The following is a 14640-nucleotide window of genomic DNA, read 5'->3' on the forward strand; positions in this document are numbered from 1 at the left end:
GAGTCCAGAGGAGGTTCACAAGGATGATCCCAGGAATGAAGGGGGTAACACATGAGGAGCATTTAGCAGCTTTGGACCTGTACTCACTGGAATTTAGAAGAATGTGGGGGTGGGGTGGGTGGGATCTCATTGCAACCTACCAAATGTTGAAAGGACTAGATAGGGTGGATGTGGAGGGAATGTTTCCTATGGTAGGGGTATCCAGAACTAGAAGGCACAGCCTCAAAATTGAGAGGGCGACCTTTCAGAACCGAGGTAAGGAGGAATTTTTTTAGCCAGAGCATAGCAACTCTGTGGAATGCTCTGCCACAGACTGCAGTGGAGGCCAAGTCCATGGGTCTATTTAAGGCGGAAGTTGGTTTCCTGATTGGTCAGGCATCAAAGGATATGGCAAGAAGTCAGGTGTATGGGGTTGAGTGGGATCCGAGATCAGCCATGATGGAATGGTGGAGTAAACTCGATGGGCCGAACAGCCTAATACTGCTGCTCTGTCTTATGGTCATCTACAGTTAATTTAAGTGGAGACATAAGTAGGTGCTTTACACTAAGATTAATTTGGTGAAGAGCTGTTCTGCAATTTATTTGCAGCAAGGGTGACTTAAAAATGCAAAAGAAAATTGTAAACTGGACATGAAATTTCAGCTGGACTCACACTAAACAAATTTGTTAGTTAATGAAATGTGAGGCTAGGCAATGTTTTTCAAAGGACCAATCAAACAAAAAACAAAATCAAACAAGAAATAAATTGATAAAATATATTAAAAGGCTTATAATGAACTTAATAACTTGTGAATAGGCTTAGTTAATTTTAATTTATCTGAACTACCCACGTGCAACCATTTGATAATAAACATTAAAATTCCTGCCAAAGGGTCTTGACCTGAAATGTCGACTGTGCTTTTTCCATAGATACTACCTGGCCTGCTGAGCTCCTCCAGCATTTTGTGTGTACTGCTTGGATTTCCAGCATCTGCAGATTTTCTCATTTCCAAAAGTTTAACAAGGCCTTGAAATTAATCTCATTACATTATTTCATCTAAAATTGACTCAGCTACATGTCTTTACATGCTGTCAAAGCAATCCAGTTCATTGTTAAGAATTACATACGTAGAATTCTGATGACGTCCTGAAACTCAACATACTCTTTGTTACGATTTGGGATCAATTATTTTACAATAAGTGCCAATTCGTTGCATCCTGTTGTGGAACAATCAAAACCAAGAGAAGGAATTTACAGAGACTGGAAGACTATCTATTCTGGTACACAGTATTTCTCAATATTTGGGTTTTGAGTGACTTTGATGAACAGGGGAAAAAAGATACAATTTTGCTCTCAAATAAAATATTAAGATGTTCACCTCATTCCATGTATGAAATAACTGCCTTAGTTTCTAACTCATTGTAGTAATTGCACTGGTAGTAGGTGTTTTAAATTCCTAGAGAAGGTGCAAAATAATAAGGCTTCTTTATTTAAAGATAAAGGTATAACTTGGTTGTTTCCATAATAGTAAAACAAAATCATAGATTTAAAAGAAAAACACACATGCTACTAGGAATATGTTTGTACTCTTCCACCGAGTTATGTTTATGCAAGTTGTGTTTTTCCAAAATAAATGACCAGAAGACTGAATTATGGCATGTGCTTATTAAATAGCAAGTGCTTTAATAGTTTCACACAAAACATATACAGTATATTAGATAGAAAACTTAATTGCAAGGGAAATCAAATGTAACCTCTCCAGATGGAAATGCAAAATATGGAAGTCTATGATAAGATAAATTGAGCTGAAAGAATACACTTGGATGGTAATTGAGGTAGTTGGCAGCGTTTCATTTTTCTGGGTTATTGATCCATAATTTTGGATTTATAATATTATGCATGCACACACACACCTATATTTGTGGATGAACCTTTGGATATATGCAAACCAAAGTCCCAGTTTCTAGATGTGAATGTTGAAAAGTATTCTGAAAGAACAGCAGATAATTCTGTGCTCATGATTCTTCCATAAAAGCAGCTGCTATTCAAATATTGTGTTGCTGTTTCTTCAATATTTGATGGTGCATAAGAATAGTATGCATTTGCTAATGCACTTTTATAATACGCCATGAGGGAGCAAATCCAGGTTTCAAATATTTGTCAACAAAACACGCAAAATGTATTAAAAATAGTGCAAAGTTTATTAGAAATTTTGTAGAGTTGACTTAATGCTTTGGTAAAAACAATGCTTGGTCATTCTGGTGTTGACCAAAGTATGCTTGTGAATATCCTGATTTCATTCTTAAAAGTTAAACCGCATTTAAATACAAATACTCATAATTCTACAAATTAGTAATATCTTTTCATATGAGAATAGACATTTATATAAAAGTGTAAGTAAATTAAAATATGCATTTGAGCAAATAACCAGTGCTGACCTTTGCACAGATTTTATATGAATACCTAGTCTGCATTACAAACATTAGTAGTAAAACTTCCCTCCATTATTATCCACTGGAAGTACAATACAGACACCAAGCTTATTACTTGGCACCACATTGTGAAACTTGATTGTTAAAATAATCAGAAGCATTTCAAACACATACACACTCAGTTTAAACAGTGATTTGTTAGTTTGTTCTACTTCATTGCTATCCCATGGATTATACTCATCCTGATGAATCTTATGAAGAGGCTATATTCTTCATTCCACTTGGTCTTTCCACTTTCCAAAGTTATTTTTCTTCCCACGTTATTTTCAGTACTATCTGGAATGTGTATTTGTGCTCGTTCTAGTTAAACGCCTTTAAGAGGAAGCGTACAAAGATCATGTTGTGCCATTTTTTAGCAGGATGCTTTGCAAGTCTTCCGGCAATGATAAAATTATTGCTTCAGTGTGCATCTGCAATTTCTTCAATGTGTCTTGTTTCACAGGAAGGTGATGTTGCTTGGCCTGGAGCTTAATGGAGAGGATGTGTATTAAGAAAATCTCAGTATTCCATAGTCACATTACATTTATTTTAATAATGAAACATCTACGTACAAAATATTTCATGGGAGCAATTAATTTCTTGTTATATGGTGTTATCAGTTACTCCATCTCAACCGTTCTTTCACAATTATTTCCTGTGTGATTTTAGTTCTCCCTGCTTTCACTTCCAAATATAGAGCTACATGTTTTGTAATCAAACTGAAAGACAGTGGCATAGAAGCTGGTTTGTTCAGCAACAGTGCGATGGTTAGAAACAAAAAAGAAAGATCAGTCATTCATAAAATGTCCGTTGACAGGAATATAAGCTTCACTTCTTTCCTAGGCCTAACTACTTTTGAGAAGGTTGTGGTGACCAGTGTTTTGAACTGGTGAAGCTACTTGTACAGAGTGATGGTTTCAGAATTTAGAATCAATGACAACAGAAACCCAGTAACACATTCAAAACCAGCATAGTGTGACACTTCGAGAAGAACTTGCAGAAGGTGGTATTCTTGCATGCTTGATTAGTAGCTGCTGTTGGAGTAGCTCAGAGAGCCCCTGCAGTAAACATGTAATGGTATAACTGGCAGGAGAGCATACCAGTGTTGGAGGGAATTAATTTTATACATGGCCAGTTAAGTCATTTAATGGTGTTGTCAGAGATGCTCACATCTTGTCAATTAAAGGGTAATTTGTTATTTTATGGATTGTAGGTACTGGAAGGGGTAGTCACTTGCCACAGGCCAAGACTTGCCAGTGACCTGCTTTTGGAATCAGAGTTTTTATATGACTGTTCCAGTTAAGATTCTGATGGTGGGTATTCAGCAATGATGTCCTCGGAAGGATAGACAGTTAACTTGCTTATGTAGGAGATGGCCATTGTCCAGCATCTTCATGGTATGAGTTACTTGCTACATCAGCACATCTTTAGATGCTAATCAACAAACTCTAGAATCTGAAATAATTTAGCCTGGAGAATTGCAAAATCATACCCACTTCTGGCCTCAAATGATGGAAGGAAGGAATTGTATGTACCTAATCATGTATCTGACAGCATATACTGCTTTCAGTTCTAGGTTACTACCGCCTACTTTAGAAACCTGGTGAAAATAAAGCCATTTCCATCACAGCAAGACCCTTGTCTTCTTCAGGATAAAAGCCTTCAAGCTACAGCTCATTGCTATGCATTCACACAAACCTCCAGAATTTACTACACAGTCTCTTTTTGACCTATGAATTTTCTCTTAGGCCAAAGCTATTACCTGAAAGCTCCTGGTGACACATTTCAGTCATTGCTGTTGCTCAGTTTGTTCCTGAATGAACACAATTGCTTGACCACATTATCTTTAATTATTTGTCAGCTAATGGTGACAGGAAATTTAGAGGTCATTACTGACAAGGCTAGCTTCTTGCATTTAACACCACTTTATAATCCCCATTTGCAAGATGTTTCATTTGTGTTGTATATATGGTCAGACCTGTTTTTTGTATTGACGAGTAACATTTTCATTTAAATTCCATTTAAAATGCAGTAATTGCACATGAAAGTTTGAGAAAAACTACACAAATACAGCAGTTCATATAGAGGTTTTGGACTCTGTAAAGGCCTGATCAGTATATGCCAAGCTTGAGAATGTAACAATACACTTGCTACACACAATAAATTACTAAACCTGACTGCGACATTGAAGAAGATTGTTGAAATTAAAACAGAAGATGCTAGAAACACTGAGGGGGTCAGGCAATACTTGTGGGAAAATAAACCGAGTTACAATTTCAGATCAAATATGCTCATTACAACTGAGTTGCAGATTTCTTTAGCCCAGTTTTAATGATTTGATATCTACTATCAAATGCCTTACACAGATTACGTATCTTAATTTGCCACTGTATATTGCCCTTAGTGTGAAGCCAAATGAAATTCTGGGGGGGGGGGGAGCTGATGGAATTGAAGAAAATTAATTGGGATTAGAGTCCTGGGTAATCGATGAACTTTTGACAGTGAGCAAACGGCCTGTTTCCACTCTGTATTTTTCTATGACTATAACTCTCTAAAGCATTACCTGTCTCAAGAGGAATAATTAAATATGGAAATCAGTATTCTGTAAATAAATGAAAGTCAAATTGACACTTCATGAAATTTTAATGAAGTCTAAACAATGCCACAAGCATGGAAAAAGATTGTGCTTGAGACTGAGTGTCACAGAGCAGTAGATGTGATTCTACAGCACATAAAAATAACTTGCCAAAGCACCTCCTAAAGCCAAAATCTGCTCAATATGAAAGGAGCCCAACTATGATTAAAAAGTTGTTTTACCCAAGCCCCTATCAGTACACACTGATCATTACATTGCAAATTTAAAATATATTTTATCACAAAAATTTACTGCAAGTGAATAGGTTGCACCTGCATTTTCCCATACCTTTCTTAAAGTGGAGTATTTGCTTGTTTTTTTCACCTGATAAATTTATTTACCATTGTAAATATACAATGTTCTCTTATCAGTATGTCATGGTTTGAAATTACTTTGAAACTGAAATTCCACAATATTAGTCTTTAAATAAAAAAATGGCACAAAATGTACTTACTAATTTCTCTTTCAATTTTAGTACTAAATCCACTACCTCAACTTCAGTGTGTTTCTGAATCCAGATCAGTAAATCCTAGGAAGGAACAGATCATATTCAAATTAATCTGAAGACACGATTGAAGGCTCTTCATGAATCACCTCAATATACAGTAACAAGGATAGATACTGGTTTTGCATAGAAATCAGGGATCAGCAACCAACAGAATCTACTCTTTTTAAAATCTGTGCTGGCACTTCCTGATCAACTGAACATTTTCAGATAGTTGGCCAGTCTATCCTGAGCTACAGTCTGCCCTGGTCCAACTACTAGTACCTCTACTTAAGACCACAAAATATACTCTAAGAGCAGAATTAGGCACTTGGCTCATCGAGTCTGCTCCACTGTTTGATCATGGCTCATGGCTGTATAATTTTCCACCTCAACCCCATTCTCCTATCTTTTCCCCGTAACCTTTCACACTCCTCCTAATCAAGTATCTATCAACCTCCACAATCAATGAATTGGTCTCCACAGTCTTCTGCAGCAATGAATTCCACAGATTAACCACTGTATGGCTGAAGAAATTCCTCATCTCTGTCCTAAAGAGATGTCCTTCTATTCTGACTGGTCCGAGACTCTTCTACTTTTGAAAGCATCCTTAGGAGGCTAAAGAATTTTGGCATGTCCCTCTGACCCTCATCAATCTTTATTGATGCACCATTGAAAACATCCTGTCCAGATGCATCACAACTTTGTATGGCTAATGCTCTGCCCGTGGCTGCAAGAAACTTCAGACAGTTGTGGTCACAGCTCAGCACATCACAAAAAACCTGCCTTCTCTCCACGGACTCTGCACTTCCTGCTGCCTCAGTAAAGCAATCGGCACAGTCAAAGAATTCCCTTTCACCACCCACCCCGCCCCCACACACTCTAACCAAATCAGTCAGAAGATATGAAAGCTGGAAAAACCAGGCTCCAGGACACCTTCTATCCCACTGTTACAACATTATTTATCAGTTCCCCAGTTCCTCGTTGTGACCTTGTATCTAATGACTACTTGCATGGCATTTGTTAATAAACTGACCCTCAGTAAACATGATAGTCATAAAACTATTTATCAATTCACACTCCTCTTTCCTGACATTAAAAAAAATGGCTGACTGGTCTACAATTCCAGTTTACCTCCCACTTTTCTTTAACAGATGAGCAACCTATTGTACAGCAGAACAAAGTATTGTTACAAAGCACAAAACATAGACTACATTTTATTCCCTTTACTTTTACTTACTGCATCACATAAGGCCTCTAGGTGCAAAGCCTCCAGTTTCTGTGTCATTTCCTTCCATCTTGACCGGAACCAACCATCAAAATTTGGTGATTTCAGGAATTGCCTTAATTGAATAAGAAACAAACGTAAAAAGAACATAGAGCACTGGATGAATATTGTTATAGACAGTGGACATTTTTGAGTTTTATTTTGTCAATCGCAAAGTTAACAGGAAAAGTAAACCTTTGATTCTGTTTGGAAAATGGCCTGTCAGGATGAGCACCTTGAGTGATGTCTTTATTGACAAGTAACAACTCGAAATTTGTTTTTTGTGGCCCACATTCCTTAATACCTAGATTTAAAATTATCAGTTGGGCTAACACCAACCATAATGATACGAGTCTAAACTTCTAGTTGCTATAGGATGTACTGTACAGACGGCCAGAGTCGCCTCTACTTCCTGAAGAGACCGGGGTCCTTTGGAGTGTACAGGCCTCTCCTTCACATGTTCTACCAGTTTGTTGCCGCCAGTACAATCTTCTATGTGGTGGTGTGTTGGGGCAACATCAACATCGGCTCAATAAACTGATTAGAAAGGCTGGCTCTCTTATAGGTATCAAACTGGACATACTAGAGGCTGTGGCAGAACAAAGGACCCTATGGAAAACCCTGGCAATTCTGGACAATTTCTCACCCTCTGCATGCAACCATGGTTGAACAGAGGAGCACTTTTAGTAATAGACTAAGACAACTGCGCTGCTCCAAAAAGCACTATATTGGGTCATCCTTACCCTTGGCCATTAGACTCTATAATGTGTTAACCTATAACTGGGGAAGTGATGATCTCCCTCCTGTTAGACTGTTTGAGGTCACTTATTTTTTTCTACTTCTCTTCTGATATTTATATCTGTGTACTTGTAATGCTACTGTGACATTGTAATTTTCTTTGGGATCAATAAAGTATCTATCTATTGTTTCTAACTTCACCCCTGACAAGCCTGGCTAGGTCAACCCACAGAAATTAATTGGTTGACTCATCAACCCACAGAAATAATTCCATTCTATCTGGCCTATCAGTGTTCCTAATACTTTTAAAAGCTTTGATTAATTCACACTTCAATTTCCAACAGATACATTCCAAGTTTGTATAATCTCTCCTTATAATTTCACACTCGATGTCCAATATCAATCCAGAAAAACTCTGCTGCATTTCCTTAAAACTAAAGCAGCTAGCTTCATCACCAAATTATACTTGTCATTTTCAAAACAAAGATATGTGCAGCCTTCGATTATTGATATTCATTGTCACTTACATCCAATTTGATGAATCTATTAATATCTCCAAAGTGACTAAGTTTTATCAGATATGAACTACTGTTAACAAATCCCTGCTGGTACTTTCTGATAAGCTGAATATTTTCAAATGGTTAATTGTTACACCCTTATCTATAGACTTTCATTTCCTGACAATTGTTTGGCTAACTGGTTTATAAATCCTTGTTTTTTTTTTCAATTCACATAAAAAATTACATGCATAGTTTCTCAAAAGTTAAGAATGATTTGTGAATTGAAAGAAGTTGGGAAGAATATGGTTCTTTACTCCAACTTGCTTTCTGTAAAACCCCATAATGGAACCAGTGAGAATTTATCACTATTAATTCCTTGGATTTCCCTTTACTACAAACAGTGACACACAGTAATTACTGAACTTCTGAGGAAGGGTAATTTCCCTAAAAATGAAACGAATTTCTCTTTCTACAAATGCCATTCTGACTGGCTGTGTTCTTCCAGCCATTGTAGGCAGCTGTCAATCTGGGGGATCTTGGGTTTGCCCTCTGGTGGACTGTGTCCTCTCCAGGGCAGGAGGATTTGAAGGACCATCTGTTGCCCATGCAGTGGGCTCCCCCTCTTCACGTGACTGATGTAGTCCAAGGCAAGGGCAAGCACCAATACAGTCTGGCACCAGTGTCGTCGCAGAGGTTGCTAGAGTGAAGTTGTAAACAACATCAAACTGCCTTAGGGACCCCGGCTCCTGATTTCTTCCTCGGGGTTTACTCCCGAAGCCTTTCCCGTGGGTGGGAATGGTCGCAAGGCAGTGGAGATTTAATATCAGAGTTTTCCTTCTCCAGCAATACTACTTATTAAACAATTATCAGTTTGAGAGGCACTCAATTTTAATAGAATTGTAAAATATTTGGGGTATTATGGACACTTGCAAGCATCTTCATGAGGTCCTACTACTCCGCTAATTGAGGCTTTGGCAGTGCCAGACTGTTAGGCGTTCTGGACTATTGGATGTTGTTTCTACATCCTGATAAACTTTTAATATTTGCACACTAATGTAAGTTTTTCAGTGACCCAGATGAGTCTAAAGAGAGAAAAGTAACCAGGGCCCCACTGAGTGTAAGTGGAGTGCGTGAAACAGCAGACGAGTCAGATGATGATTACTTGGAATAGTCAGATAGAGGGTTATTGAAGTTTTGCCATACACATTTAGAATTTTATCTCTTCTTTAATGTTTCCAAATTGCCAGGATCTATACTGATCTGATAATGAAATTTTTTCAGCCAACAATGCATCTTTAACACCAGAGATAGCATGAATGTGCTCAGGGAATGAGATTAAAAGATTCATAACATTTTTCTTGAAACATGATCCGTAAATTCAACAGGGGGTGGGTGTTGTGGGAAGAAATGGACTGAAGGATTACTTTATGAAGATTTCATCATTTGATTTGGAGTCCACCTCAACTATATACAAACATTTTACACATTAGAACACCATCAAATGCTCAAATACTTAAGTGTTGTATTCCCATTATAAGAGTAAAATATTAAGCAATTAGAGCACCCATAGATAACAAATATTCAATGCCACAAGCTACTAAATTTGGTAATGAGAAATACATAAATATTGCTGCAACTGAAAAGGTAGAGAGGAAAAGTGATTGGAGTGAAGGAGGAGGCACAGGAGGAAAACAGTTGAAGATGTTGACCAAAGTCTCTGGTAGTACACTTGCAAGGATATCTTAATTTAAAAATACATTTTTATTTTTTAAAAATTATTTTAAATTTTAACAATTATTCTAATTAAATAATAACATTTAATTTCACTTGATTTTGAATAAACTGCAAGTCACTTCTGTAAAGCATTGCAAGAACACAAGAAATAAAAGCTAAGTAGAATACTTAGTTCCGAGAGTCTGCTCCGTTCTCCACCATCACGGATTTTGCCAGTATGAAAAAAATCTGTGGACTTCAGCCTCGAATAGGCATCCACAGCTCTTCCGGGGAAAGAATATAAATGATTTACAAATTTTTGCACAGAGGTTTCTGTTCATCACTGTCCTAAGTAAACCATTCATCTTGAGATCATGTTTTCTAATTCTGGATTACAGTTTCATGGTATCTATCCTATCAATTCCTTCTTGAAACTTGTTGCCTCAATGAGTTTGTTTTTCATTCTTCAAAACACTAGTGAGTACAGGCCAATTATAATTCCACCCCACAGCATCTCTATATATCACGAGATTTAATCTAAAATACTAAGGCACACTTACCTACAAGTACAGAAGCCAAAATCTTACCCAGCACATTGAATGAAACCTTTGTGAATGCAGCCAAATTAATCCACAAGTTCCCCTTTATCTTCCCTACATTATCTCTCAACATTTGTTAATGCCTCTGTTATCTACTGTATTTAATGTCCATTACAGATTCTAATCATTATCTCAATAGGATACACGAGATATTGTACTCTTTTCTCTTGTTGCACAGAATCTTACAATTCTGTTTATGCTTTTTTGCTAATTTCTTCTCAATCCATTTTCTCTGAGAATTCTGTTTATTCTTTGCTGCTTCTCAAAACTTTTCCAAAACACAATTTTACCATGCTTTTTTGCAACATCTTAAAAGCGTTTTCTTTTAGTTAATTATCCTTAACTTCCTTATTGCTGATGAATAGATCATATTTCCAGTTAGGTTTTTATTCCTCAAACGAATATGTATTTCTTTAAATACCTGTCATTATTTCTCTACTGTTTTAATCAGCGATTCCCAGTCTACCTTAGTCAATACAGCCTTCATACTTACATATCTCACTTTATTATTCTTCTAAAGTCTAGTTTCAGAATGATGTTTTATTTGAACTGCATGAAGAAGTCCCTTATTTTAAAGTTATTAATTTTCCCATCTCAGTTTATAGATAAAATCCAAGACTGTTTGTTGTACAGCTCAGTAGTCCAATCATTTATGAACGATGCATATTTCAAGGTTCAATCTGAAACCAAACTTCCTTGCTTTGGACTTTTTAAAAAAAATTATATCCATTCAATAGTTCACTGTGCATGGATTCTTTCGAGTGACTTTCAAGGCTTTCCTTTGCCAGCTCAGGGTTTGATCCCTCTAATGTAACATGATTAATGAAGCAAAGATAAGGTATTACATATTTTCCATCATATTTAAAAAGGTTTGTCGAATTTTCCCCTAAATATTTTATTCTCCATCATTTTTAATCCCATTTGGTTAAGACTTATATTAATTTTAGCTCAACAGCGATACTGAATTTCATAGCCACACATTTGTTTCTGTCGACTATCTTATTATCTATTTCATTAGTCAACTAATTCATTGGGTTGTTCTCTTATTTTATACTTTCAAACTCTAATCTTTAAGCCATGGTTACAAAAACATCTTAAATTTTTTAAGGTGTACTGCAAGTTGATCAGTCGCTACCTACCTGTAAAGACCTATCCAATCTCCTTTCAACTTGGAGGTGAGTTGAGGTCCTGCTTTTTCCAGCGTTTTCATGAACTCTTCTTCACTGAATGGCTTTAATTGTGGAGGACTCTGAATCAGGCATTAAATAAAAATGTAAGTCACAAGTTATAAGGACATGAACAAAAATGAACTATTTTCTGAAGAATTAAAAAAATCCTCACTTACTTTCCATGGTGAAATACTCTTTTGTAAAGGCATCAAGCTGGCTACATATCGTTCCTGAAACAAAATTAGTGAGAAAATACTTAACTAGTTCAAACAAATTCCTCAAAATTATTTTCTTCCTCATGCACTGTATTATATCACAGCAGACTTAAACCAATTTCTCTAAGATGTGGATTATTTAACTTCAGAACAATGTGGAAATAATCTGGATTAATCACTTACAGAACCCACAGTGACCAAATTAGATTTTCTTTTCGAAGCTACATTAAAAGGATTAAAATAAAGTGGATTTCAAAACAAAAGGTTTTCTTTACCCCAATGTTTTCAATGAAATATCTGTGGTGACACTGGAGACTGCAGATGCTGGAATCTGGAGCAAAAAGACTAAAAGTGCAAGAGGAACTCAGTGGGTCAGGAAACATTTGTGAAGAGAAAAGGCCAGTTGATATTTCACATTGAGAGCACAGAATGCGGACTGGCTATTTCTTTCCAAAGATGCTGCCAGACTCCCTGAGTTGCTCCATGTCTGTGGTGGTCAGCCTTTTAAAAGACAACACCACCAGAATTATTTCCTTGTTTGTTCATTCAGGACTTTTAGCTATCTGGTGAATGGATTAAATAGCTAAAAAGTTCCAGCTCTGCAAGTGAGGAAAGGAGGTATATAAAATGCAATTTCAAACAATTTGAATTAGGCTTCAATGTTTTTAATGGTTCAAAAATGTGAACCTTTACTGTTCACGCTGACACACAGAGGAACGCTTGTTTTGCTAAGCCACTGTAAGAACGATTGTCAATGCCACAAGAAGCACAGAACAGAACACGAGTTAACCGGGGGAGAAAAGTGAAAATATGGGCCAGTTGGAACCAAAAGAATTACACAGCTAGGACAACTGCTCCTCACAGCACCAGAGACCCAAGTTCAATCCTGATCTTTTACGCTGTCTGGCGGGAGTTTGTCTGCACTCCATGTGACCATGTAGGAGTCCTCTGTGTTCCTTACTGCCTTAAAATGGTAATTGTAAATTGCTCCTACTGACTAGGAAAGTGGTAGAATCTGGAGGGAGTTTGTGAGCATGTGGAGAGAATAATAGGTAGGTCACATCCGGAATTACTTCCAGGTAACAGACAACTTCCTTCCACGCTGCTCTGACGTATTGGGAAATCGTGTACTAGGCAAGATACAGCAATGGTTTGCCTTCTGCCAGGTGAGGTGTCTTTTTATAAAAAAAGAGATCACCAGCTCTTAATGGGAGCTGGCTGGATTTGAACTCTGGACCTCTCAGTCTGAAGTCCAGTGCTGATGCCTCTACACCTCCAGCTGGAGAGAATAAAGAGTGGGATTAATGTGGATTAGTGTACATGAGTGACTGATGGTTAGTGTAAACTTGCAGGCAGTGAGGCCTGTTCCCTGCTGTATGACTGGCTCTAAAAGGACTCAAGTACTCTGACATTAACTTGATTACAAGTGTACCAGTGAGAAAGATTATAAAAGGTCAAATATTTTCAGTCACATTTACTTATCACACGTACATTAAAACATACAGTGAAACATGTTTGCATTAATAACCAGCACATCTGAGAACGTGCTGGGGGCAGCTTGGAAGTGTCACTGCACATTTCAGTACTAACACCATGTCCACCATGCTCGGCAGAACAACACAGAACACAGCAAGTAACAAAACAAGCCCCTTTTCTCCCTCCCACCCACACAGTGGCAGTCCTGATGGGACCCTGCAGCTCGAACTCTGAGCACACTGACTAACCGGCCCTTGTGCCTCCCGCTCTCATGGACAAGCGTCAATCTGGGACAACTGACAATAACGGAAGTCCTTCTTCCCAACGTCCACATTGCTGGCCTTGAGTGCAGAGCAGAGGCCTCGATTCTAGATTCCTTCGTCACCCATTCATGGCCTTTGAACGCGGACTGGAGGCCTGACCTCTAACTCCTCCACATCCCTCGCCCTAAACTCCAATCTGACGTCTAACTACCCAAATCACAGTCCCTAAACCCTAATCCGACTCCTAACTCTCCTCTATATCCCCTAGTCCATCCCTACAAACTCAAAAAAACCAACTAAGTCTGTGTCACGATCTCGACAGAGACTGCAACTTGGTGTCATCTTTAAGTATGGCTTGTATGAAGTATATTTGACAGCACATGAAATATCCTTGACAGATAAGGTAATGGAGAATCCCAAAAGATTCCATGAATATATTGAGCAAAAGGACACGATAAAGGATCAGAATGGCTGCACACAGACAACTGCATACGTGAGGGACACTGCTCATCTACCTTTACAGTGGAGAGCTCATAGAAGCTAGTGAATTCAGTCATGAGAATAGCGATATACATATGAACATTATGAAAGTAGGCGCTGGCAGTCATAAAAAGCATTGAGGTGGTCAGATCCCCAGCGCTTGACCAAGTGATTCTTATGATGGTGTGTGGGGCAAGGGAAGAAAGGCTGGACCTTGGCAAAGGTTTCATCAGCCACGGGTAAGGTACTGGAAGACTGGAGTGTGGCGAATGTTTAATCAAGGAGGACTGCAAAGACAAACTAGGGGAGCCTAACACCCGTAGTGGGAAAGATTCTGAGAAGCAGTATCCATCTGCATTTAGACAAGGACTCATTAGGGATTGTCAACATAGTTTTGTTAATGGAAAATCATTTCTCAATTTTGATTGAGATCCGTGAAGAGGTGACCAGCTGATAGATGTTGCCTATGTGGTCATATGCAAGACCTGGAGACCCAGGAGCAGAGAGACCCAGTGGTAGAAGTACATTGGTTCCTGAAAGTGGTGAAGGAATCAAATAGCTTGTCTGCCTTCATTGGTCTGTGCATTGAGTAAAAGGCATTGGTGAGATTTGTCAGCACTTCTGGCTGCGATGTTGTGGCAAAAATGTGA

The 14640-nt window shown here is 37.9% G+C and overlaps 2 protein-coding genes across 2 annotated transcripts in view; one reads left to right on the top strand and one right to left on the bottom strand.

The window, feature by feature from the left end:
• The window catches only part of pde12 (phosphodiesterase 12), a 28574-nt gene extending 27212 nt beyond the window's left edge, over positions 1–1362 (top strand). Inside the window, exon 3 of the mRNA XM_059944196.1 lies at positions 910–1362. Within this exon, the coding sequence (XP_059800179.1) occupies positions 910–1040 (131 nt within the window). The 3' untranslated portion in view covers positions 1041–1362. The remainder of the gene's footprint in view (positions 1–909) is intronic.
• A 798-nt stretch (positions 1363–2160) lies between these two features.
• The window catches only part of dennd6aa (DENN/MADD domain containing 6Aa), an 84098-nt gene continuing 71618 nt past the window's right edge, over positions 2161–14640 (bottom strand). The window contains exons 16-20 of the mRNA XM_059944194.1: positions 11733–11786; positions 11527–11636; positions 6811–6913; positions 5541–5615; positions 2161–2939 (exon numbers count right to left, since the gene is read on the bottom strand). Coding sequence (XP_059800177.1) covers positions 2808–2939; positions 5541–5615; positions 6811–6913; positions 11527–11636; positions 11733–11786 — 474 coding nt within the window. The 3' untranslated portion in view covers positions 2161–2807. The remainder of the gene's footprint in view (positions 2940–5540; positions 5616–6810; positions 6914–11526; positions 11637–11732; positions 11787–14640) is intronic.

Source organism: Hypanus sabinus, chromosome 19, assembly GCF_030144855.1.
Source record: "Hypanus sabinus isolate sHypSab1 chromosome 19, sHypSab1.hap1, whole genome shotgun sequence".
In the NCBI taxonomy this organism is placed as follows: domain Eukaryota; kingdom Metazoa; phylum Chordata; class Chondrichthyes; order Myliobatiformes; family Dasyatidae; genus Hypanus; species Hypanus sabinus.